Genomic DNA, 24551 nt, shown 5'->3' with positions numbered 1-24551 from the left:
ATACTGAATGTCTAATAACTTCATTGTTAACACTGAAGTAATGTTGTTTGGAGGAAGCAAAGATTTTATGCCACAGAGTTTTTTTTTTTTTTAGTGTTAGTTCCTGATGCTGCAAACACTTGTCTACACTATTGCTTAAGTTGACATAGGTGACATCGCTCAGGGGTGTAAAAAGCACCCCTCCTTCCAAGCAACGTAACTTACATCAATTTACACCACATTAAGGCAGTGGGAGATGCTTTCCCATCGACATAGCTTCCACTTCTTATTGAGGTGGATTAATTATGTCAATGGGAGAGCACTCTCCCATTGACTTATCGTGTCTTCACCAGACCCACTAAATCAAATCCATTGCATCAATCTCAGTGGTACCAATTTAGCACCAGAGTGAAGACAAGCTCTTAAACATGTCTTAAGTTTAAGCACTTGGCTAATCCTGTGGAAAACAGTGGAACTACTCATATGAGTAAACTTACAGTCAGGTTTTTAAAGTAAGTTTATGTGTTTGCTGCATCAGGGCTTTAATCTTCAATATTTTTTGTGTTTTTGCTTATAGCAGTCTTGCAATATTCAAAGACAATGCCCTACTAGTAGTGGCAGTTTAAAATTTATAATGAATTATAATATACATGTTCTTTTTATCTAAAGTTGCAATAACACGTGCTAAAATTTAGTTTTACAAAACCTCAACCTGACCTAAACAGGGCGGGGGGAATCAAGTGGCTTAAATCTTTGAACCCTGTTTGGAAGTACTATTTTGTGTGTCTCACTCACCATTGTTTACAGAGGCCATGATTCCAGTAAAACTATGGTTAATGGTAAGACTAGACTTTGAAGGCTTCTTCCTTTCTTCAGTGTGTGGCTGATCCACTGTGTGACAGAGCACTTAGTTCATCTGTTTGTTGTAGTACCATAGCGTGGAGGGTTGGATTTGATGACTTCTGGAAGGGACCTTGAGTACTGCATTTCTGTGATTGTATGAAAAACAGCCAGCCTCTTTAAAGTACTGACAAATGTAGAACAGACTTCCTTAAGCCAGTGGTTCTCAACCAGGGGTCCCGGAGCCCCTAGGAGGCTGTGAGCAAGTTTTGTGGGGGAGGGGGGTGTGCCAAAATAAACCACAGAGCAGGGCTGGCGTTAGACTCCCTGGAGCTCAGGGCAGAAAGCTGAACCCGAGCCACGTGGGGCTAAAGCCAAATTCCAAGCAACTAAGCTTTGGAGGGCCCCCTGTGTTGTGGGGCCACAGGCAATTGCCCTGCTTGCTACCCCCTAATACCAGTCTTGCCTTTTAATCTACTGGATATGCAGAAAAACAGCTGTTGTGGCACAGGTAGGCCATGGAGGTTTTTATAGCATGGGGGGAGGGGGTGCTCAGAAAGAAAGGTTGAGAACCCCTGCCTTAAGCCACTCAAGTAAGTGGGTGCGGGGGGAGATTTCTCACAGCAGACACATTCGGGAGCGGAACCAAGCATTTTTATAGAATATTTTCTCTCTGCCTTGTGTAATGGTCAAGGCTGTTGACTTAGTCATGGGCTGTAGAGCCTGAATCAAAATGCTAGTTGTGTTCGATTGAACTGATACGTTAATTTCCGGTTTGTATACTTGAATTCCATGTAAAATGTAGTGGAAAGTCAGGAACACAATTGCAGTATATTGCCCTGAGAAATCTGATGTGAAATTATCTATATTTAGATTTCTAGCAATTTTAACTTAATTTGCAATGTAAATAAATGTAAAATCAGTAGACTGACTTCTGAATAGTAACTTGTGTAAAATGGCCACTAGTCTTGGCTTTGGTTCAAGAATTCCCTGTAATGTCATACCATTTTATTGCAATACATGCTGTTGCAGTACAGTAGGCATTGCATTAACTTTGCAAATAACGCTCTTGAACTGGAACTTGCTTAATGAGAAAGAAAACCTCTTTTTTTTTTTTTTTTTTTTTTTTTTCCAACCCATAAATTTTCAAAGCAAAATAGGATTAAACATGATCATAATAAACAGTTGCTGACTCTTTTCTAATTGCCAGATATGCATTATGCATCTCAGAAGCCTGAAAAGTCTGTGGATAGTGATGCCATTACTAAGGCTCAACCTCAATCCATTCAAAATCCTTATTTGATTTTCTTATTGGTGATTTTCTTTTTTTGTCTATAGTGAGCCAGAAGTTTTTAGTCGGTTCAAAATCAGACATGTTCCTAAATTGCTCATAATAATCTCAACTTTTCTACATGCTTTGCAGTATCCCCTCTTGGCCCAAGGCAGTATATAGACATGCATATGTGGGGGTAGAAGTTGCTTTGGTTTCTGTACCAGTGGAAAGTTTGAGGTAAATGTTTTGGTAGTGTTCTTGTTTTGAAGGAGGGACCACACTGACTTACTCTACACTCCCATTCGTAAGGTGGGGAGGGCAGGGCCTGCTTTTGGATAACCCTAAATGAGGAATGGTCATTTAGTGATGCCTGGAAAAACCAGTCAAGAAGTAACCAAAAATTGTTATTGATACTCTTCCCCCTCCCCCTTAGCTTTCTTCCCCTAATTCTGTTCCGTGCAGCACTATGATACTCACAGCTGTGGAAATACTCTGGTTTTTACTGACTGCAATGCACTGTCACCGTCTCACTTCCTTTCCCTCCAAATTAATTTCCCAAACTTGATTGTAATCAAATATACATTACTAAATGGCATTCATTTCAAATTTTAGCAGCTCTAGGGATTTGCACTCCGAAGTGCAGGGAGCTTTTAATAACCTTTGAAAAAGGAGCCTAGGCACATAGTAAATGGTCACTGTCTAATGCCATCTGAATGAAAGTGGAAGGGTTCCTCTCTCCCTTGATCCATTCCTCCCAAACCCACTTATCCAGAGACACACAGCTTTCATATGGCATTGGAAAGTAACCAGGAGTTCTCATGGGTCTTCTCTCGGGCACTGTACTCTGACATTCATTTTAAATCACGAGGGTTCTGGCACACATCAGCCTAGTCTGCTCTCTGCATCCCTTGTTGATTGGCCTAATTTAAGGTTTTAGTCCTTTATCTTCAATAGCCCTGCACATGATTAATTCCAGCAAGTTTATTATTTATATTACAGTAGCTCCAACAGAGGATGGGGCCATGTTATGTTAATACCGCTACATCCACATAGTAAGGGACAGTCTCTGCTGTGAAGAACTTGCAGTCTAAATAGATGCCACAAAGGATAAGAGGAAACTGAGGCACAGAAAGGTAAAGTGAGATGGTCCTTTGCTTCAAGTCCATGACCCATACAACAGCTGTGTCCCTCTGGAACAGGGGTAATCCATTATTATTTTTTTGTCAAGGTCCAGATTCCAGAGAAAATACAAAAATAACAATAATGATACATAAATAAAAAGATGTGGCAGTCTGTTCAAAAGCATTTGGCTGTTCGGATTTGGCCTCTGTGCCACCTGTTGACTACCCCTGCTCTGGAACAATGGAGTTTTCAACCTCTAGATGGAGATTTACACATACAAGGCTTGGTCTACGCTTTAAGTAATACTGGTATACTCCATCATTGAGGGGTATGCAATAATAGCACCTGTGATTTGAACTAGCTATGCCGACAAATTCCCCAGTGTAGAGTCAGCTGTGTTGGTGGAAGAGGGCTTCTGTCAACACAGCTAGCATCATTCAGGGAGGTGGTGTTCCTACCTTGACAGACAACCCTCTTCTGTTTGTGTAGGGGCTATAACTGTGCTGACATAGTTATGCTGGGGTAGGCTCTGTGGCATAAACATAGCCTTCGACAGATTTTTAAGAAGCTGTTCCACAACTGTGGAACTTTCTCGTTTTGAAGAGATTGGAAGAACTAACTTATTTTGTCACCTGCAAATTGAGAAGTAAAATCCACTTCGTTGCCCTTGCATTCACAGGGTACAATAACCTATAACACACAAAAGGTAGATTTACTCTTAGATTTCTTTCTTTTTCTTCGATAAGGTACTCAGATGCAATGTTGTGTGGAGCACTCCCTTATCCCTCTCATGAAACATAACCTAACCACGGTGTCAGCATATGGCAAGCTTTTAAACAGGAGTTGTGACTTGTAAAACTTTTAAATTAATTACACAGGTTTCTTCAGAGTTGGTAAGTTCTTTGAACCATAGTGTAATAGATCTTATGCAGGCGGTGCTGATCGAGTGACAAACTCCATAGTCTCCATACAATTGAGGTAATGGGAGGTTGATAATGGTCATCATAGAGCTTAGTTCTGTAGCAGCAAATACAGAAGTACATTCTGTATACCTTGCAAGCTCTAAGGAAGAAACTGCACTTAACTAACCCATCTAGGCATCATTTGCCAACCTTGAGACCTTACTTTTAGGATGTCTTTGAGCTTCTGGAAAAGGAGTTGTCCCTGTCCAAAAGCTCCCAGGCTCCGCACTCTGTGTGTGTGTGTGTGTGTGTGTGTGTGTGTGTGTCTTGTATCTATCTGACCCTCACAACCTGTGCCTGTGAAGGTCATGCCCTTCTCAAGACCAATGAAGGATTTAAGTTCAGAAGATCTCCTGGAGACCCAAGAGGCTCAAACTACTTCAGTGATTAACTTCAAAATTAATTGCCTGACCTTCTAACATAGTATACTTGTTCTTGTTCAAGATAAATGAATTAAACTTCTTTTTATACCCTGATATCTCCTTGTTTAATTAACATAACGCTTTCTTTAAAAACATAAAAGACCCCACTAGCAAAGTTTCAGTGTTTTCAAGAAGAGGTGAAAATAGGTTGTATGCCATCTCAGCTTAATAACTTTCATCCAACATCCAGCTCAGAGCTATTCTTCCCCCCCCCATCCCTTTCCCCTTAGCTTTCTCAAGATTGGTTATCCAGAATAATCTGTTCTGTCACAACCCAGTTATCCAGTAACTTCACTCTGCAACATTATAGGTGTGCATGGGTTTTCTACAGAAAAAATAAGGCAGGTCTTCTCTGGTCCAAAGAAGTTGAAAATCCGGAATGGCTATGCACAGTTAGGGAGCGAAAAAGCAGAGTCTCAGATTGGATTAGAGTCAAAACAGTAAATGCCATGATAACCTTTGTGTGGACTACAGCTTGTATGTGTATACATAATTTAAACAAAACAAAGAGTTTGAGAGCAGAGTCTTACAGGAATAATAGAGTGGTGTGCTCAGCATTGGAAAGCTAACAGAAAGAGGTGAGCTCAGAGGAGGAACTTCCAAGACAAAAGTTGCATGGGGACACAGGTGCAGGAAGGAAGTGGAGACTAGAAGAGTGTCAAGGTGCATGGAGCTGGGAGAAGAAAGGACAGGGCATGTTGTGGACCACAGTAGGAGACAAGAATACATATACAGGGGCCCAGCCTGGAAAGCAACAAAAGAGAGTTTGCATTTGATACAGAAAATAACTGGAAGCTAGTGTAGGGATTAAGAAGAGGGATGATGTAGTCAGAGTAACATGTAAGGAAAACAATTTGGCTGTAGTCAGATGGATTGAGGAGTGATGCAAGTTCTGGAGGGCAAAGCTGCTGTTGTAAAAAGTGAAAGATGACTAGGGATGGATTTTGGAGGAAGCAATTGGGTGCTTAGTAGCCTTAATACAAATGGTAAAGAAGAAGTCTTGTAATGGCAAGAAACTTGACTTTTTTTTAGTGCCCTCTTTAGGGACTGGAACCCTTTGTCAGCCATCAAGTTGAATATCAGTTTAACTCCTGTTTTTGTTTAGACTTAACACAGCATCTATGACAGGCCTGTTCCCATAACAGGATCTGTCCAAGGTTTGCGGGTAGAGTGGATTTCAACTTAATATCTTTAATTCTTCAATTAACTAATGTTTAAAAAGTTAACTTTGGGTTTCTATACCATCTCTGGATTCAACCTGTCAATTTTGGGAGGGTTTACAGTTGCGTTCTTGCCTTTTTAAAAAAAATTCTTCTTGTATCTCTCCTGTTGCTGTATGCAAAAACCCACACAAACAAGGGGTAGTGACTGACTTCCTATACAGAGGAAATGATGGAACTGACTATGTGGTGTTTATACGCACCAAGTAACAAGCTTAAATTACATGCTTATTGTTTAGTCTTAGTAACCTGTGTCACAAGTTCAGAACTGGAAATTATGGTCAGAAAATTCCACAAACAAAAGATCTGTCTCTTTCATTTCTTCAGATATAGCTGCTTAACTTTTTGACCCCAACAAAATACCTCCCCAAATCTGTTTTTATTTTTGTTCTACAACAATAAATAGAGAGGGAGCTAGATTCTTGGTACATTATCAACAGAATCCTCAACTGTGTCCTAACTGTATAACTTTTTACTGGTGATCCATTTTACTTATAAATTGAACCTCTTTTAATATGTAGTCATTGAGAGGTAATAAGCTTAGAGCTCTATAATGCCATTTTTATAGTTGTTTCAGAGTAGAATTGTAGACCACATGCCACTCCATAAAATAGCTTGGATTATCACTGGTTTTCCTTCCAGTTAGAGTTTTACAGTGTTGTGGTAGCCAAACAAAAGTCATAAAAGCACCCTTTTGATCTGAGAAGAATGTGGTTCAAAAAATCAAACTCCTTTCTGTTTTTAAAAACTAACCTTGGATTTTCTATAGGTCAGCTCTTTATAGCATAAAACCAACAGTGTCCAGCTTCCCTTTCCCAGGCAGAAAGCTAAAAATGGAGACAAACTTTTCTGCTTAGTTCTAATTTGAAAGATGAGGTGCAAATTTCTCATCTTGGATTGGAATTATAAAAATCCCCAAATTTGGGGTGGTAGTGGGTATATTGGAGGGGCCGGGTAAGGTTGCCAGGTGTCCAGTCGAAAAGGGACCCTGGCGACTTGGGTCAGCACAGCTGACTGGACTGCTAAAACTGGCTGGCCGCAGTGGTCAGCTCCGTGCAGCTCCTGGAAGTAGTGTGCATGTCCCTCTGGCTTCTAGGTGGAGGGGCAGCCAGGAGGGCTCCAGCTCCGCGGCTCCCATGGGAGCTCCGTGACCAATGGGGACTGTGGGGGCGGTGACTGCAGACAGAAGCAGCATGCAGAATCCCCTGGCCACCCTGGAGCCCCCTCCTGCACTCTGAACCCCTTGGACCACCCCGGAGCCCTCATCTCCTTCCACACCTCAACCCCCTTCCCTACCCCAGAGCCCTCTCCCACACTCCCAACCCCTCATCCTTAGTCCCAATCCAGAGCTCTCAGCCCCAGCCAGAGCCCTTATCCCCTGCCCCAGTTCATGAAAATGACCTGAGGGTGGGGGAGAGCAAGGGAGGGGAGATAGAGTGAGGCCTGGGGGCAGGCCAAGAGTGTTCCTGATTGCAGAAAACCAAAGTTGGCAACCCCATGGCAAGGGTTCGTCTCCATTAAATTGGGAGGCCATTGCAAGTTGAATCAGATATACTTTCAGTCAATTTATTCACAAAAGGCTTGAGGCTGCCTGAAAACCAAAGAATAGCAATATCTAGCCTTAGGAAGCAAAGAGGGTAAGTGTCACTGTACAGAGGAGCTGGAGTGTTGTGGGTAAACAGCCTTAATCTGATCAAACATATTAAGGGTACATTTAACAAAGAACCATTTATTGGAGCATCAATTGCTTATTAATTTGTTACAGTCCAACTGGTCTATAGGTCACTCACAATCGTGTTTTGTAACTACAACGCACCATCCACTGACAAGTTTATAACTAACTAAAATACACATTACTTGGGTCAGTAACAGGCTTACAACCTCAAATGAATAAGCCACTTGAAAATGGAACCTTAGTGAGAACCCTGCATATGCAGAGATGAGTGAGTAGTGATGAATGCTTGTTGATGGAGGAGAGTCACTCCTTGAGAAACCCCACACTGCTTCTTTGGCCATTTAGGATATGGTGGGCAAAAGGGGTGAGAAGAGAATTTCCTGACCCTTTCAGAGATTAAGGCTCTTGCTGAAAGTCCTTTCATTATGACTCTTGCTGCCTGTGCATGGTGGGGTATCCCAGAATAGCATTATATACTGCACATACTTTCCTTTATAACCCTATGAACTTCTTGAACTTCAGCCTAGTCAAGTCTTATTGGCCTCTATTTACACTTTAAAATTTTCCACTGCTTTTATTATACCTAGCACAGATAAAGTGACACACTGTCTCCCCTCCCCCATCCCATGTGGATACAGTTATATCAGTATAGTTTATTGCCAATCATCAGCGAAGCAGAATAAACAGTACTGTTATAAAGTTATAACAGTGTAAGGTGCTTTATAACACACTAGGGTTTTTACTGGCATAATTTATATATGTGAGAAAAATCACACCCTGGATTGACGTAGTTACACCAGTAAAACGCTTTGTGTAGACCAGGCCTTACTCTTATTCAGCTGAGGTACAACCTGAAGAAGATTGTCTGGTTGCACTTCGGTTTTGAAGTGTCAAGACTTTTTTTTTTAATGTATCTTCGATTGGATTGGAAGTCTCTGGTTGCGACTGGTTCCTAGTGAACAAATTAATATGTAGTGGTGCACTCTAGCTAAACCTTTAGGCTCCTCTTTGATAGGTTGGTCATCAGATTCTTGCTTTTAAAGGTAATGCTGGTCTTTCAGGTATGTGTGGCTTCTCTGATCAGGTAAATCCAGTCTTTGGCTGTTCAGAGGCTACATCTTTCTCTGACACCCCCGCCCCCCACCCTCCGCAAACTCCTAAGGTATTTTTAAAGCCTCTTTAAGGGCGATCTACACTGAGGTCAGGCTATTTAAATTGCAACTCCTCTTTAAATCATTACAAATAAAAACACAAATTTTCCCCTGCTAGTGATTTTTCCCTCTCGCCCCATGTAGGGTTCCTTCAAGGAACTCCACACACTTCCATCATTTTGGGGAGAGAGATTGGGAGAGGGGAAATATGTATATGGGCAACAAAAGTTCCTCTTCCTCTTCCCGCCGCCCCCAAACGTCTGTACTTCTAATACACAAGAAGAAAAGGGGTCTTTTGCTCCCTCTCTTTGTGCACGTGTCCAGTGCAGGGTTTCACTGGGGTCTGGGGGAACAGGATATGATGTCATAGAGGGAAACATGCGCACCCATGGAGATCAGTGGCGGCGGGTTGTCTGCGCTATCTGCAGAGGCGACAATAATTTGAGCCTTTGTAACAATTTCCAGTCTCTCTTGGGTGCAGAAGTCTGTGAATGCCATTCTATTCTCTCCTAGCTCATACTTAACATTTTCTAGGGCAAAGAGACATTTGTAACAGATGACTAGAACTAGTAACAATTAGGCCTAAGGTTTAAGAAATCCCAGGGAAGGGTTAAGCTAGTTAAGGCAAAATATAAGGGCTTGGCTACACGAACTCTTAGGCTATGGCTACACTGGAGAGTTGCAGCGCTGGTGGTGGGTTTACAGCATTGCAACTTAGTAACTGTCCACACCTGCAAAGCACATCCTGCGCTGCAACTCCCTGGCTGCAGCGCTGGCTGTACACCTGGTCTGCTCGGAGTATAACGATCGCAATGCTGGTGATGCAGCACTGCTCCGCAGGTGTGGCCACCAAAAGCGCTGTAACTAACCTCCAGGGTATTAGGAGGTATCCCAGAATGCCTGTTCACAACAAATCGGAAGACCGGGCTCCCTGGAGCTGCTTATCTGAAAAACAAACACAGCTCCTGTTTGCTCGAGAAGAGGCAGGGGAATTGCTTTGGAATGTTCACAGCTGTTTGCTTTAGTAGAGAAGCCAGCTCGGAGTGCATAATTTGCGTTTAGTGAATGAGAGGGGTGGGGGAAGGGCTCGAAAACTTTTAAAATGATTGCAGGTTGGTGATGTGTGTGTTCCAGTCCTTAGAACTTGCAAGGCAGGGAGCTGACAGCTCCAAAAATCCACTCCCACTCTCTCTCCCCCTCACGCCCCTCTTTTGAAAAGCATGTTGCAGCCACTTGAACGCTGAGATAGCTGCCCCCAATGCACCACTCCCAACAGCGCTGGAAATGCTGCAAACGTGGCCACACTGCAGTGCTGGTAGCTGTCAGTGTGGCCACACTGCAGAGCTGTCCCTACACAGCTGTACGAAGACCGCTGTAACTCCCAGCGCTGCACACCTCCAAGTGTAGCCATACCCTTAGTTTGTGGCAAGCTGGGATGTAAGTCTACTCCACACTCACCTCGCATGTAGTTAGTGTCCTTGTACACCCTGCTGCTGCTGCTAAAAGTTTCCTAGTGTGCACTGATCTAGTCCCATTTCAAAGCAGCATAAGTGAAAACGCACTAGGAGAATTTCAGTGCACGGCAACAGGATCCACACACAGACATTTAGTGACTGGCAGGCAAGTGTGGGGTAGGTTTAAATCTCAGCTTGCCACAAACTAAGAGTTCATGTAGATAACCCCTAATTCTTGTACCTCTAATCCATACCCCCTTGCTTTGGAAGCAGGGCAACTGTCCCAGAGGTTAGTCTGTGAATATTAAATGTCCTTTGCCATGTGTGTGCACACACAGCCAGGCTGGCAGGATCCTTGGGCACACAGACTTGGTTCTTTGTTTGCAGATCACCTTTTTTGGTCCAATTTTGGATGCAGAACTTCAGATTCCGATAGAGCAGTGTTTCTGTTGCTGCCTTCTGTATTTTCTACCTCTCTTACAATATGTCCACGTATCACCTTTGCTTAGCTCTTACTTTATGCTGGCCAGACTTGGACTGATGAGTTCAGCAGACGTATGAAGAGTTTTGTTTTTTTATTTTTACCACTGTGCCGGAAACATTGACCATCACATGACATACATCTGGTTTATTCCCTTAATTCACTGAAATTACTAGTGGGTCTTCATATAGGAAGAAATAAAACTGCCTACAAAGCATTGTCTTCAGCATATTACAAAGTTGTCTTCAGTGTGAAAACATCAGCATGATGCAGTATTCAACCTGATTACAATAGGGTTCAGGGATTAGTGGAAATATATAACCCAGCAAGTTGACACAGTCCAATACATAACATGTCTTCAGTATGGAACAAGAATGACATTCAGCTTGATCTGTAAATTATGATGCAATAAAACTTGTGAAATATTCTGCTGGATATGTACAAAGCTGGAGACTAATACAGGGACCAACTTGGAATGTAAATATGCCAAAATTGAAAATAACATCTTAGTTCTGGAAATTAAATGACAAGGCAATGTCCTCCTTCTCATTCATAATAATATTAGTCTAAAAATATGTAAAATTATCATCCTCATCTACATTTGTTAAAGAAATAAGTATTATGCTGTTACAACATTTCTCTTTACTCATACAGCTTTTAGGAACTGCAGTCCTTGCAATTGGACTATGGCTTCGATTTGATACGCAGACAAAAAGTATCTTTGAGATAACTCCCAACAATTCAAACTTCTATACTGGTAAGTAGTGAAGTAATTTGAGTATCATAAATTCCCTTTATACCAAGAACTTTCTGATAATGGACTCTGTCGTCTTTAACCTTCACAAAGACTTGCCAAAGTGCAATACTCAATTGTTGTCTGAGATTTTAAGATGTTCAGGTAAATATGGTGAGTCTGGAATAAACACACCTCTCTTTCAGGGAGACAGCTAGCTATGCACTTTGTACCGCGCGGGTGCCTACACATACACACTGGTTTAGCATGCAATGGAGATCTAAGAGATCCCATAGAAGAAAAGCACTAATAGATCAGTTTTTTGCCTCTTTGGCTGGCATTAGTGATGTGTGTGTCTGTGCTTACACTATGCTTACTAGTCCTAGAGACCTCTCTAAATGCAATGAGATATAGCATGTGCTTCCCTGTGTGGAGGACTGCTGATGGACAATCACTTGGAAGGGATCCAGGAACTGGTGTAGATCTCCAGCAGGGGGTGTGAGTCACTAGAGCTTCATTCTAAACCAAGTTGTTGTTTGTGCAGTGACTTGAAAAAATTACAGTGCAATAAGTTATTACTAAACTCCCAAAGTCTGAACTTAGAGGCAACAGGAGTATATATGAATCTTGATAGACCTGGCTTTCAAATCCCAGGACATCATGATTTGACACAGAAGATGCTCCAGAACCAGAAAGTCTCAGCAAGGATCATGCTTGTGCACATTGGGCCTCATTGATGCAGTAATATGTCTGGTAGCCTTGGCACATATTCAAATGAGGCAGCCTCCATAGAAACTGAAGGACTTGTTCATAAGCTCACAGATTCATTTCGTCCAAGAGTTTGCATCCTACCCGTTACACACTAGTGTGAAGGGAGCTGAAGTAGCTGCAAGATGGTACCAATAGGAAGAGTCCCTAATTCCTCTATTCAAAATTATATTCCCTGTGGATTCACAAAGGGGATGGGGGCTAGAACTAGAGCTGGTTAGAGTTCAGTCTGCTGAAAGCTCCTTCTGAACCACTCTTTGACATTTTCTCTCTCAGGTATAAGGTTAACCTTTTGGATCGCTTGGTAAACTGGGGACAAACAATATAGGTTTTAATACCACTAAATGTAAATATGTGCTTCTAGGAACAAAGGATGTAGGCCAAAATTACATGAAGGGAGACTCTACCCTGTGAAGCAGTGACTCTGAAAAAGATTTGGGAGTCATGGTGGATAATCAGATGAACAGGAGTTCCCAGTCAGATGCTGTGGCCAAAAGAGTTAATGCAATTCTGGGACACGTAAACAGGGGAATCTTGAGTAGGAGAAGTGAGATTATTTTACCTCTGTATTTGGCACTGTTATGGCTTCTTATGGAATACTGTGTCCAGTTCTGGTGCCCACAATTCAAGAAGGATGTTGATAAATTTCCAGAGGGTTCAGAGAAGTCATGAGAATAATTAAAGGATTGGAAAATATGGCTTATAGTTAAGATTAAGATTTTGTCATGTTTATTTTTAGTAAAGGTCGCAGACAATAAACAAAAATTCATGGAAGCCCATGACCTGCCTGTGACTTTTACTAAAAATAATTGGGAGGGTAGGGGGCTGACAGGGGATGGCTGAAGCCCAAGGGTGGGGGAGGGGGCCACCACCCATCATCCTGTGAGGTCTCAGAGCTCCAGGGTCCCCCTGCAGGGGTAAGGTGGAAAATGTCACAGAGGACTCTGGAAGTCATGGAATCAAAGACCTCCATGACTTAATCTTATCCTTATAGCAGGGGTTCTCAAACTTCATTGCACCATGACCCCCTTCTGTCAACACAAGTTACTTCACAACCCCAGGAGGGGGGACTAAACCTGAGCCTGCTCAAGCCCCACTGCCTGAGGGAAGGGGCAAAGCCTGAACCTCACCACTCTGGGGAGGGGGGCCAAAGCTCAAAGGCTTCAGCCTCAGGCAGGGGGTCTGCAATTTGCGCCCCACTGCCCAGGACTGAAGCCCTCGGGCTTTTCCTTCGGTCCCAGGCAGTATAGTTCAGGCTTCAGCCCTGGGTCCTAGCAAGTCTAAGCCAACCCAGGTGACCCCTTTCAAAAGAGTTGCGACCCACTTTGGGGTCCTGACCCACAGTTTGAGAACTTCTGCCTTATTGATAGAATCAAAGAGCTCGATCTCTTTAGCTTATGAACATAAGAATGGCCATACTCAGTCAGACCAAAGTCCATCTAGCCCAATATCCTGTCTTCCGACAGTAGCCAAAGGTAGATGCTTAACAGGGAATGAACAGAAACGGATAATCAAGTGATCAATCCCCTGTTGCCCATTCTCCACTTCAGGCAAACGACGCTAGGGATTCCATCCCTGCCCATCCTGGCTAATAGCCATTGATGGACCTATCCTCCATGAACTTACCTAGTTCATTTTGAACCCCGTTTTGGTCTTGGCCTTCACAACATTCTCTAGTAAAGAGTTCCATTGGTTGACTGTGCATTGTGTGGTGAAATACTTTTTGTTTTAAACCCACTGCCTGTTAATTTCATTTGGTGACCCTTAGTTCTTTATCCCCCCTTAGTCATCTTTTTTCCAAGCTGAAATGGCCTAGTCTTATTAATCTCTCCTCATAGGGAAGCTGTTCCATAACCTTCTCTTTGAATAACAAGAATGATTCAGGGTAATGGATGACTTGATTACTATCTACATAGGGAACAAATATTTAATAATGAGCTCTTCAGTGTAGCAGAGAGAACACGATGCAAGGCTGGAGGTACAACCTAGACAAATTCAGACTGGAAATAAGGTGTACATTTTTGACAGTGAGGGTAATCAACCCTTAGAATAATTTACCAAGAGTCATGATGAATTCTCCATCACTGCCAATTTCGAAATCAAGATGAGGTGGTGGTGTGGCGTTTTGTCTTTTTTGTTTGGTTTGTTTTTGCTTTTAACTCTAGGAATTATTTTGAGGACGTTCTATGGCCTGTGTTATACAGGACATCAGACCAGATGATCACAATGGTCCCTTCTGGCCTTGGAATCTATGAATCTATTGGTGGAAGTGATTCCAGTTGCCCTAGTGACTGAAATTACATTCTCTTTAAGGATATGCTAGTTCGATGATTGCTTCCTGAATTCCTCTTAAAGATGGCGTCAGATTTCCACCTTTAATCCTCCTTTCCATATTTTCCCCATTCTAGAAATCTGTCTCAGCAAGGCCCTGCTGTGCAAGTCATATAACAGGCTCTCTGAGAGCTTAAGCCGCTTTAGATAAAATACTAAAGTCCACTTGGGCTTGCATGCAGCAACTTTTTAGAATTAGATCTGGTTTCTTCATGAGCACTATACCTAAACAGCTGTCTGCTACTTGTTTCATTGCGTCCATGAGACAAATCTACTACTTCGATGTCTATAGAGTCAGCTGAAGACTTTCTGATGGAAAAACGCTCCACTGTAAAATTCTGATTCGACAAAATCAAAATATTTCACAGGAACCCATCAATTTAATTGTAATCGTCCAATGCAAAACATTTTAATATTTTTTCTTCAATAAGGTCAAAGTGATTTGTTTTGACTTCTTTATAATTTTATATTATAAAAGTCAAAACAAAGCACTTCACTTTTTTGTCAAACTTCAAAAGTTTCTGGAAACTTTGTTTTGCAGAAAATTGACACCCTTTCTCTGCCCCCCCTCCCCTTCCCCCAGATCCCAATTTAGGATGAGAGAAAACTTTTTGAAATGTCAGAAACTCTTGCAGAATGGAAATTCCAAGTTTCAACCAACTCTATATCTATGTATATTTGGCCTGTCAGTTCACATCCAGGAAACTTGTAGGACAGCTCCAAAGTTTTATTTATATATAATACATAATGCAGAAATTTTTTAATTGCGCATTGATTATTAATGTTAAGTCGCAGTAGTTGATCAGCCATGGCACTCATGCTGACAGTTTCCTGGTTTTGTACTGTGTATCAGGGACTGAAAGTAGGGAGTCTTTACTGGAGGGTCCCCTACTCTAGAACAGGCTGATCGGATCGCCATCCCTTTCAAGTAGCCACTTCCCAAGTTGGACAGAGCACCATAGTCAATTTACTCAGTCACTTAATTCTTTTTGAGTGTGTGGCTGAATTTTTTTCTTTCGCTTTCTCTCTTTAAAAGGCAGAGGAGGTTGAATTTGCTGTGGTTGTAGAGAATGATGATTTAACTAGCTAAATTATAGTTTTTGTTATGTTGATGTGCCTAGACGATTCCAAAAGGCACTCGTTCATTTAAAAAGGGAAAAACAGCTCTTAAGCTCTATACCAGATGCATATGACTCCTTTTTCCTTCCACCCACATTCTTGTGGAGCCAGTAAACCTTAGGTTAGAGGTAAATTGCAAACCTCATCTGCCTCCAGTCAGAACAATTGCAGCCCAGCCCATGGGTCTACAAAGAATAACTTGCAGGATTTGGTTCTGGCATAATTCCAGGTTTTCCGTATTTAGGTTTGGAGACACGGTTCTGGGATGAGACAGTCTCTGCCTCTTGCCTATAATAGGCTTGGCAGAATTAGATTTTTTTTTTTTTGCAATTTTGGCAATTAATAATTTATTTTTACTTTTACAATTGTGGAGATGGTTAGGGCAGGGCTGCCTGGGGACTTTCTGTGTGGCCAAGGAGCCCAAGACACACAGGTGCAAGGTAGATCCTGGTTTGGCAGAGCCAAGACCCTAGGCCAGGGCTGTCAGAAGGAGGACAAGCCCCTAGCTGAGAAAGAGGCTACCTCACTGCTGAATGACTCCTGCCCAGGACGGAGCCATTCAGCAGCGGGGTGGCTTCCCCTCACTGCCCTGGCTGGAGGTCTCTGCTCCGCCCCATGAGGGCGGCAGCCGTCCCCATATCTTGTACCTGCATGGGCCCTGTAGTCATGCAGGAAGCCCTCTGCAGCTTCACTGCCACAGCCCTTCTCTCTCTCTCCTGTGATAGTGGAGCTGCCAAGGGCTCTCTGCCCTGCTGGGTGGCCAGTGACACACAATCTCTGCAGCAACAAGGCATGTGTGTGCATGGGGGAGGAGGGGCAGGCTGCACTCATAAATGTTACCAATGGATATTTCTCATTTATTTTTGGTGTGTCAGCTGAAATTGATATTTACTGACATCAGTCTGTTTTTACATTGAATCTTGCCAAACCTACCTATTAATAATGTGTCCTAAACAAACTCTGGGATTAATGACTTGTGAAAAGGGTGGCAGAGGAGTTGTCCATCTCATTGCTGCTTTGAACAGAAACATTTGTTTCCTCACTACCTTTTTGCTGTATGATCAGATGCTTTCACTCTAAAGAATCCCCTGTACTGCTTTGAAAAGTTCAACCTTAAGAACTTAAACCATGGCAAAGGCAACTACTTATACATGCTATTGCCTTCGAGAATCTATTAAAAAAAATAACTGCAATCTCACCATCCCTTATTGGTGAGTACTTCACCAGTTTTGTTTTCTCTTTACCTCAAGGGGTTTACATTCTAATTGGAGCTGGCGCACTCATGATGTTAGTTGGTTTCTTGGGATGTTGTGGTGCAGTGCAAGAGTCACAGTGCATGCTTGGCTTGGTAAGTGTTTTTCTTTACAGTAATATTTGATCTTGGGCTGGGATGTGTTCTGCAAATGGAACCTTCAGACATTTTAATAAGGCAAGAGTGGGAATGCAGGCATATGTGTTAAGAATAATGGGCAGCAGATTCTAGCTGTATTTCACTCCAGCTATTACTTGTTTTGAAGCTTTGTTTCTCTCTCTTAATATAGATTCGTTAACATACTACTAAATGTAAATGACCAGCATTTGAAGTCAAATCTTGCTCTATTTCCCCATCAAGTATATTCTGTTCAGACAAAGCAAGCTTAAATATTGACATGTTCTGCAACATTCAAGAGTTAAAAGACAAGATGAGGGATGCGCGAATGCAGAACTGATGGACAGTGCCATTATTGGCACTAGTATGCATTTTATTCTGAATCCAGTATAACCAATACATGTGATGCAGACAATAGACAGTTATATAAATTGCACACATGGCACTAGAACCTTGGTTTTCATCTTCAAAAGCACAGGCCTCAACTATATGAGCCAATAGAAGAACTGCTATGGTTACCAGTAGTCATAGGCACCACTCTTTCTGAGTGAATTGGGGGAGGACAGCATTACTGACCTATATACAAAACCAGTACATCCTATCAGCCTCTCCATGTCTCACAATTAAATAGCTGTGCATAGAGTCTTCTGTAAATCTTCACAAGATTAACTGCATATCAACACAGACTGCCATGACAGTTGGGAGAAAGAACTCATCATTTGCTGTGTTCAAGGAAGAAATTCATTTCCAGAAGACTCTCTTTCAAGTGATACGTATTGGCTTTGATATTTTAAATCTTCCCTCCACTCCTTTCTTTAATGCTTTTAAATGCTAGTAGCAATTTGATTCTTCCTGGTAGTTAATTAAACACACAGACTTCCTTTGTGTGAGATGCAGTACAAAGCTCCTGACTTCTCAAGGTCACTAAACATCCCATAGTGCAACTTAGAGCAGCAGCGGTGACAGAAATTTGGAAAGAGCACTTCTGAGAGAAGGAGGATGTAGGTGATACCTACCTTACAGAGCCTGTGCTGGCATAGCCTCCTAGCATAGATGCAATGTACACTGATTGGCAGTAAAATTCCTGCTATGTGTATGGACACAACCTCCCCATTCAACACTGTTTATGTTGACAGAAGCACTCTTCTGTCGACATAGTTACATCTGCGTGAGGGTTTTTGTCACCATACCTCTGTGGGTCGGGTGTGGGTTTTTTTTCACACCCATGGTGGATATAGGTATGCCAATATAAGTTTAAAGTGTAGACCAGCCTTTCGGCTATGTCTACACTACAGCGGTACACATGCAGCGCTGCAGCTGCACCTCTCTAGCACTTCAGTGTAGATTCTACAGTTATGGGAGGAGTTCTCACATTGCTGCAGTTAATCCACCTCCCTGACAAGCAGTAGCTAAATCAGTGGAAGAATTCTTCTATCGATGTAGCGCTGTCTACAACTAGGGCTATATCGGCTTAACTGCATGTCTCAGGGGTGTGGATTTTTCACACGTCTGGTTGACCTCAGCCTCTTGTAGCTGCTCCACAATACAATAGAACTAAAGCAGTGACAATACACTATTAGTTCAGTTTCCATAGTTCAGGAGTGAACAAAACATGTGACTGGCTTCTTTCATTCATGACGCACATGTTGCTTCTAAAGTCTCTCCCTCTGCCATAATCCTTACTACTTTTCCATTCATATTGCAGAGCCAACTTAAAGGTGTAAAAACCTATCTCCATTGCCACTAAATCCACTACTCCATTACCACTTAATTTCTGAAGTAAAGATCCTGGAATTGGCTTTAAAGTAATACCACATCCCAAAATAAAAACCTCTAGGAACAAAGTTTAGTTGTATTTCCTCCTCTCTCTCCACCTCTCACATACATATGGCATTTAATTTATTTATTTTTAATCCAGGAAATGCTTCATAGTTTTATCCATTGAAATATAACATGATTTGATAGGATTATAGTACTTGTACTTTAGAGATGATATTTAGGATTTTAAGTCCACAAATTTAAAAAAACTACTCCTTGCAAAGTACTGACAATAAACACCTTGATTTAATGACTTAAATCTCTCTCCTCTTCTAGTTCTTTACCTTCCTTCTCGTAATTTTTGCCATTGAAGTAGCTGTTGCCATCTGGGGATTTGCAAATAAAGAGAAGGTAGGTTTTTGACTATTGCAAACTCTTGGCACTGAAAATTTCCTCAAGAACTGAAAACTTGTTCAGCTATTTTAAGATCGCACAATTAATAGGACAATGCAAAAGACAAATAATTGTTTCACTGGCATGTAAACACAGAATCTTTCCCAAAGATGCAAGAAGTATAATGGGTCAAACTTTAACTCTCTTGTGATACAGGAGAATTTTCTTAACCCTCACACTTTTCCACAACAATGCAGTCTCTCCCCTCTTTTCAGCAAAAACTATGGGCCTGTCTACATGCGGAAATTTATCAGTAGCATGTTACCTTTATAATTCCCTATGGAGACTTTTTTTTTATATATATATATATATTCCAGAACAAGTGTATCCACGCAGGCAGCTATACTAGTATAAATGTGAAAGTATAATCATACTGTTGTATTCTGCTGGTAAATCTCACTGTGTAGACAAGCCCTCAGTCACAGATTCTGTACTGAAAGTCCCTATTATGTGCTACAATATACTATAATATACAGAGTATATCTTAATGCATTATCCATGTTCTCTAAACTTTGAAAAACTCTGGAGGAGATTCCCAGGCATTGGACCAAATTAGCAAGGCTGTGTTTTACTGCAGTTAAGGCACTGTATAGTAATTGACTTCAGCCCCATTCCTGCTAACACTTAGGGTACATCTACAAGATCAAATCTCCCAGTCCAGGTCAACAGACATTGGCTAGCAAAGTTCACGCTGCCACTCTAAAAGTAGCTATGTAGTCAGTGCTTTAAGTTGTGATTCAGGATGTGAAGTCCATCATTCCCCCTCCCTCCCCCCCCCGGCTTCAGAGCCCAGTTCCAGCCCAAGCCGCAACATCTACACTAGCATTAACCCTGCTAACCCAAGTCTGTTGACCCAGGCTCAAAGGTTTGCTGCTTCAGACTGTGTAGACATACCCTTTAGGCATGTGAGTAGTCCAGTTAACTTCAGTGCAGCTACTCAAATGCACAAAGCTAAGCAAACGCGTGGCAGGATTGGGGCCCAAAAACTTTAAGAATCTATGGAGATGTCCGATTTGGTAGCCTTCCTTATTTTTCCTCCTCTTGTACAACAGGGAAACTTGTCCATTGCTAAAACAAGGCTAGATAAGTAAAGATTTGCTCTCATGTATCTGATGGATGAAGTCTTAGTTTTCATCCCCATCAGATTCCCTCAAGATTTAGAGGGACACGATAAAGCTGGTATCTTCTTACTCATTGTCAAGTATCGGAGCAGAACCAAAAACACAAATTGGAAGAACTAGTATGATGTGTCCGTAACCATATTTCACTGTTGTAACCTTTATCTTGCTATACCTCTCTTCTCAACTTCTCCTTTTGCTATCTCCTTGTTGTTCTAAGGCTCATGCATATTTTTAGAGGCCTATGATGCTGACTTCTTTGGAAATGGAGGATGTTTACCTCTTCCTGGGGTGGAACATTTAAACTGTAAAATAGCTGGTTTAATTACTTTTTGTCCTGGAAAAGTTTTACTATAAGTATCATAAGTCGAGGTAAAACAGCGTTATAGCTTTGTGCTATTTTTGTAGATTATTGAAGGAGTACAGAAATTTTACAGGGAAACCTATGATAAGAGGAACCAGCAGCCAGCAGCTAAAGAAACCTTGAAAGCATTTCAATATGCGGTAAGTATATGGTCACACTTATTTCTTTTAAATGTACAAGATGTCTGTTTTTTAAGAAGCTGGGCATAATACATTAAGAATGAAGTGAAACATTTCTTAATTATGATGTCTAGCCTTCAATTTTGGCAATCTACAGAGAGATGGCAGTTTGAGGGGGTGGGGGGGGGGAACTATTAAGTACCCATGCAATATGGTGGTGGTGTGTGTTTTTGTTTGGGTGGGGGGGTTTAAGTCTCTAATAATCATGTTCATAGTGGCAAAGACTATATCATTAAAGTTTAAAAAGGTCTTTGCTCTAACAGTCCCTACTTTTTGGTGAGTTCCTGAGCATCTGAAAACTTTCCTTTTGGGTCTGGAATTTAGGACATCTCACATACATGGTCTTGGCCCAAATTCATGGGTGTTTTTAAGTGTGAGCCATCTCCATTCAAGAGACTGTTCAGGCATCTTTAGTCCAAAACTTCATTTGTCACTGATCCTCTGCTAAAACTGGAGGAAAAAAATAAACCAAGTTTTGGATGACAAGATTAGCTTTCAGCACAGGTCTTCATTGTTTGCTGACTTCTAAGATGCCTATTAGTTTTGGGTAGAATGTAGTAATTCTGATACATTAGATGCATACCCGTAGTGCTATGAAACAGCATGTGTAAACGGTGTGATGCCATCTTTGCACAAATGTGGAACTGCAAAAACCAGCTAGATTATTGAACAAGCTCCTCTGACTTCATTAGATAATATCAGTAGCAAACTGTACACAGGATTTAGTCACAGACACTTCTGCTCTTCTAGGTGTGGGGTAGATGTAAAGAAATCTTTAATTGAGAATGTAGAGAGAAGTTTGGAAACTAAGGTTCCTGTAGCAATGTTGTCATTTATAAAATAAACTGTGATCACAACTGTTATGTATGTGCTACATAACACAAATGCAACCACTTTTACTGTGAAAAGAACTCTTTACTACTTGACTTGTTCAAATGCTCACTCTTAATGTAATGCTAACAAAGCCATTATTTTAAAATAAGACTATTAATGGCACAGTCAGTTTGACTGATGTATCTTAAATGTTTGAAACTCTTCTTCTATCTGATATTTGTGTGTATCAGAATGAAGTAACTATCTTGCTTGTTTTAGATAAAAATCTAAAATATCAAGGTTCCTAAAGATTTTCCTTTTTCTATTTTCTCCTGTAGCTAGACTGTTGTGGTATCCTAGGAACTATTGAACAACTATTACAAGACACCTGCCCTAAGAAGGAAGGATTAGAAGTACTTACAACAAAGGTAACTGAAAACTGAACTCATTGTCTATACTGGTTCCATGCCATTACACCTATATTTGACAGGGAACAGACTAGAGAAGTACACTTCAACTTCTGAATAATGAACTATGGGCCAGATAATCTCCTTCCCTAGGAACAGTCCCTCCTTCTCCCCTCCCCCCAGTTATATGTAAAATATAAAAAAAAAAAAAAAATTCCCCTCTCACCCGTATGGGTGGTATGTGTCTTCCTCAACCTCGGGTCCTCTACCAGAGGCCTGGGAGTTAGAGGGGTCTGCACAGTATCTTAGCTCATGTGATCCCTCATGCAAGCTCCTGCAGTCATCTGGCGAAGGAGAGGGCACCTGATGTAGTGTTCCTTGGGGGATAGTACGTATGGCAAGTTCAGCACTTACCGACCTTAGAGTCACGCCCGAGGTGCTCTACCCCCTCGGGCCTTTGGCCTTCCCTGTTCCAATCTCTCTTAGTTCCTTTTTCAGGCCCTAGTACTTCTCCAGGTTTCTATTCCTTCGTCCTGTGTTGCTGTCATTAGCACTGCATATCTTATACCGCCTGTCTTCTGGTCCTTGTCTATTACACGATGTTGGTTGATTGCCAGACACTGCTGTCTGTCTGATTGAGTCACAGCTCTAGCCCTGCTATTTCTCCACAACCTTCTGTGGAATCTCCATCGTCTTGGAGGTCGTAGCCCATACGCTGTGCAGATGTTCTGTTATACAATGGCCAGCCACTTGGGCTGTGTGCCGTTCCAGTGTATCTGTTCCTGCCTGCGATTTATCTGCCACTATGTGTTGCTTCATTGAGCCTCTCTGCCAGGTCTCACCTTGGGTCCTCTCTAGTGTTTGGTAGACCGCTTCATGGATTAGTGCTCAGTGCCATGTTCTGTTGTTATGTCGTGCTCTGCGTCTTTTATCAGTCTTTCAGCCATGGTTAGATTTGCCAATGTCGGCCCATCACTAATCTGTCGATGGTACATTCCCATGCAGAGGTTTGTCTTGCCATGGCATTTTCTGGTCTCCTCCATGTCTGTGCAGTGCTCAGCATTTATCTCGGTCATCATTTGGGGGCCATCTACTGATTATCTGAAGTACGGTTTCGATCAGCAGTGCTTTACGCTCACCAAGCCCGCTGCCTTCTTTCCGGCGGAGATCTACAGTCTCTGAGGTTTGACTTGGGGTGAACCATCCGCTGCTTGTGAGGAGCTTCGGTTCACGATCAGCAGCTTCCATATCCTCTTTGGCACTCACTTCGGCGGTATTTGACGGCAGGGTATTCTGTTGGTGGATCTTGTTCTTCCACTTGAGCTGGTCTTCAGACCTGTTTTTCTTTGGGGGTTTGGACCACTGGGATTGGTTGTGTCTTCCTTGCCTCCTCATCGTGGTTTCATGTGACTGCGGGACGCAACGGTATGTCGCTGGGGTTGTATGTTGCCTACTGTGGCCCTCTGATAGTTCCAACATCGTCTTGATACCTTCCCTCTTCAGTACCATCGGCAGCCTTCTTCCAGTCGGAAGATGGACATCCCGATATCCACTGTAGGATCCGTGGTCAGGCTGTAATTGCGACATGGTGTCGGTCTTCTTGCACTCGTTGATTTATCCGATGTAGCGGATGGTGTGGTATTCCATCTCAACCGTCGGTACCTTCAGGTCTTACTGTGATTATGCTGCTGGGGGGTTTAAGCCGATGACAGACGCGCAGGACGGCAATCACCTTGGTTATGACCGCACTTGGATGAGCACTTGTGCAAGCTGCTTGGAGTTGACTATCCAGTGTTAGTTTTCATAAGTCAAAGTTGGTTCTTGAGGAAGGTCCTTAGTGTCCTGTTGCTTGTATAGCGCAGACTTCCCAGATCAGTTGCCGCTTGAGTCGTAGGGCTTTCCTGGAGTCAATCAGGCTTCTCAGTTGGTCTGTTAGCGTGAGCGACTGCTCAATCTAGTGAGCACCTGGGATTTGAGACCTCTGGGTTATTCCCAATTGCCTTGAGCTTAGCATGTATGGCATTGGATCCTGTGCTTGGTGGCTATGATGCTGAGTCGATTTCTTTGTGGGGAGGCAGGTTATTGGGTTCTGTTCCCTTGCGGGTCTTTCATGATTCAGCACTGCTTCTGTTATGCGTATGAGGATGGCAGCCATGGTATAGAGCTGGTCTCAATCTGTGCTGCTAGGCGTTCATGCATTCTGTATAGTTCTGTACCGTAGGTTGATCATATCTGCGTCAGGTCTTCTGTTCTTGACCCGCCTGCTGAATGTTTTACTGTACGATGCCGTGATGGTTCTGTTCTGGGAGCTTGCTGTGTCAGGTCCTGCAGCCCTTTTGCACTGGTTTATGAAGTCTTCTCTCTTCTCAGTGTTCTTCGGCTGTCGTTTCTGCTGCTATTGTGTTGTTGCACTATAGGGAGTACACCTGGATGTTTTTGAGAACAGGCATTTATTTTTTGGCGCTCTGTTCTCTCGTGTATCTCCTTGCTGGTAGCCGTGCTGTGGCCTTTTTAGCGTCTAGGCTTCAGATAGGAATTCGGCCGTGTATTTTTCAGATAG

The 24551-nt window shown here is 42.3% G+C and overlaps 1 protein-coding gene across 1 annotated transcript in view; it reads left to right on the top strand.

Annotated features, from left to right (window-relative positions):
• CD9 (CD9 molecule) overlaps positions 1 to 24551 on the top strand; it is a 37269-nt gene that overhangs the window by 7001 nt on the left and 5717 nt on the right. Inside the window, 6 exon segments of the mRNA XM_075070729.1 lie at positions 11234 to 11336; positions 16781 to 16878; positions 18994 to 19068; positions 20637 to 20732; positions 21923 to 22012; positions 22935 to 22939. Of these exon segments, the coding sequence (XP_074926830.1) occupies positions 11234 to 11336; positions 16781 to 16878; positions 18994 to 19068; positions 20637 to 20732; positions 21923 to 22012; positions 22935 to 22939 (467 nt within the window).

Source organism: Chelonoidis abingdonii, chromosome 1 (assembly GCF_003597395.2).
Source record: "Chelonoidis abingdonii isolate Lonesome George chromosome 1, CheloAbing_2.0, whole genome shotgun sequence".
In the NCBI taxonomy this organism is placed as follows: Eukaryota; Metazoa; Chordata; order Testudines; family Testudinidae; genus Chelonoidis; species Chelonoidis abingdonii.
Note: the sequence above shows the minus strand (reverse complement) of the source record. Positions and strands in the feature narration are given on the sequence as shown.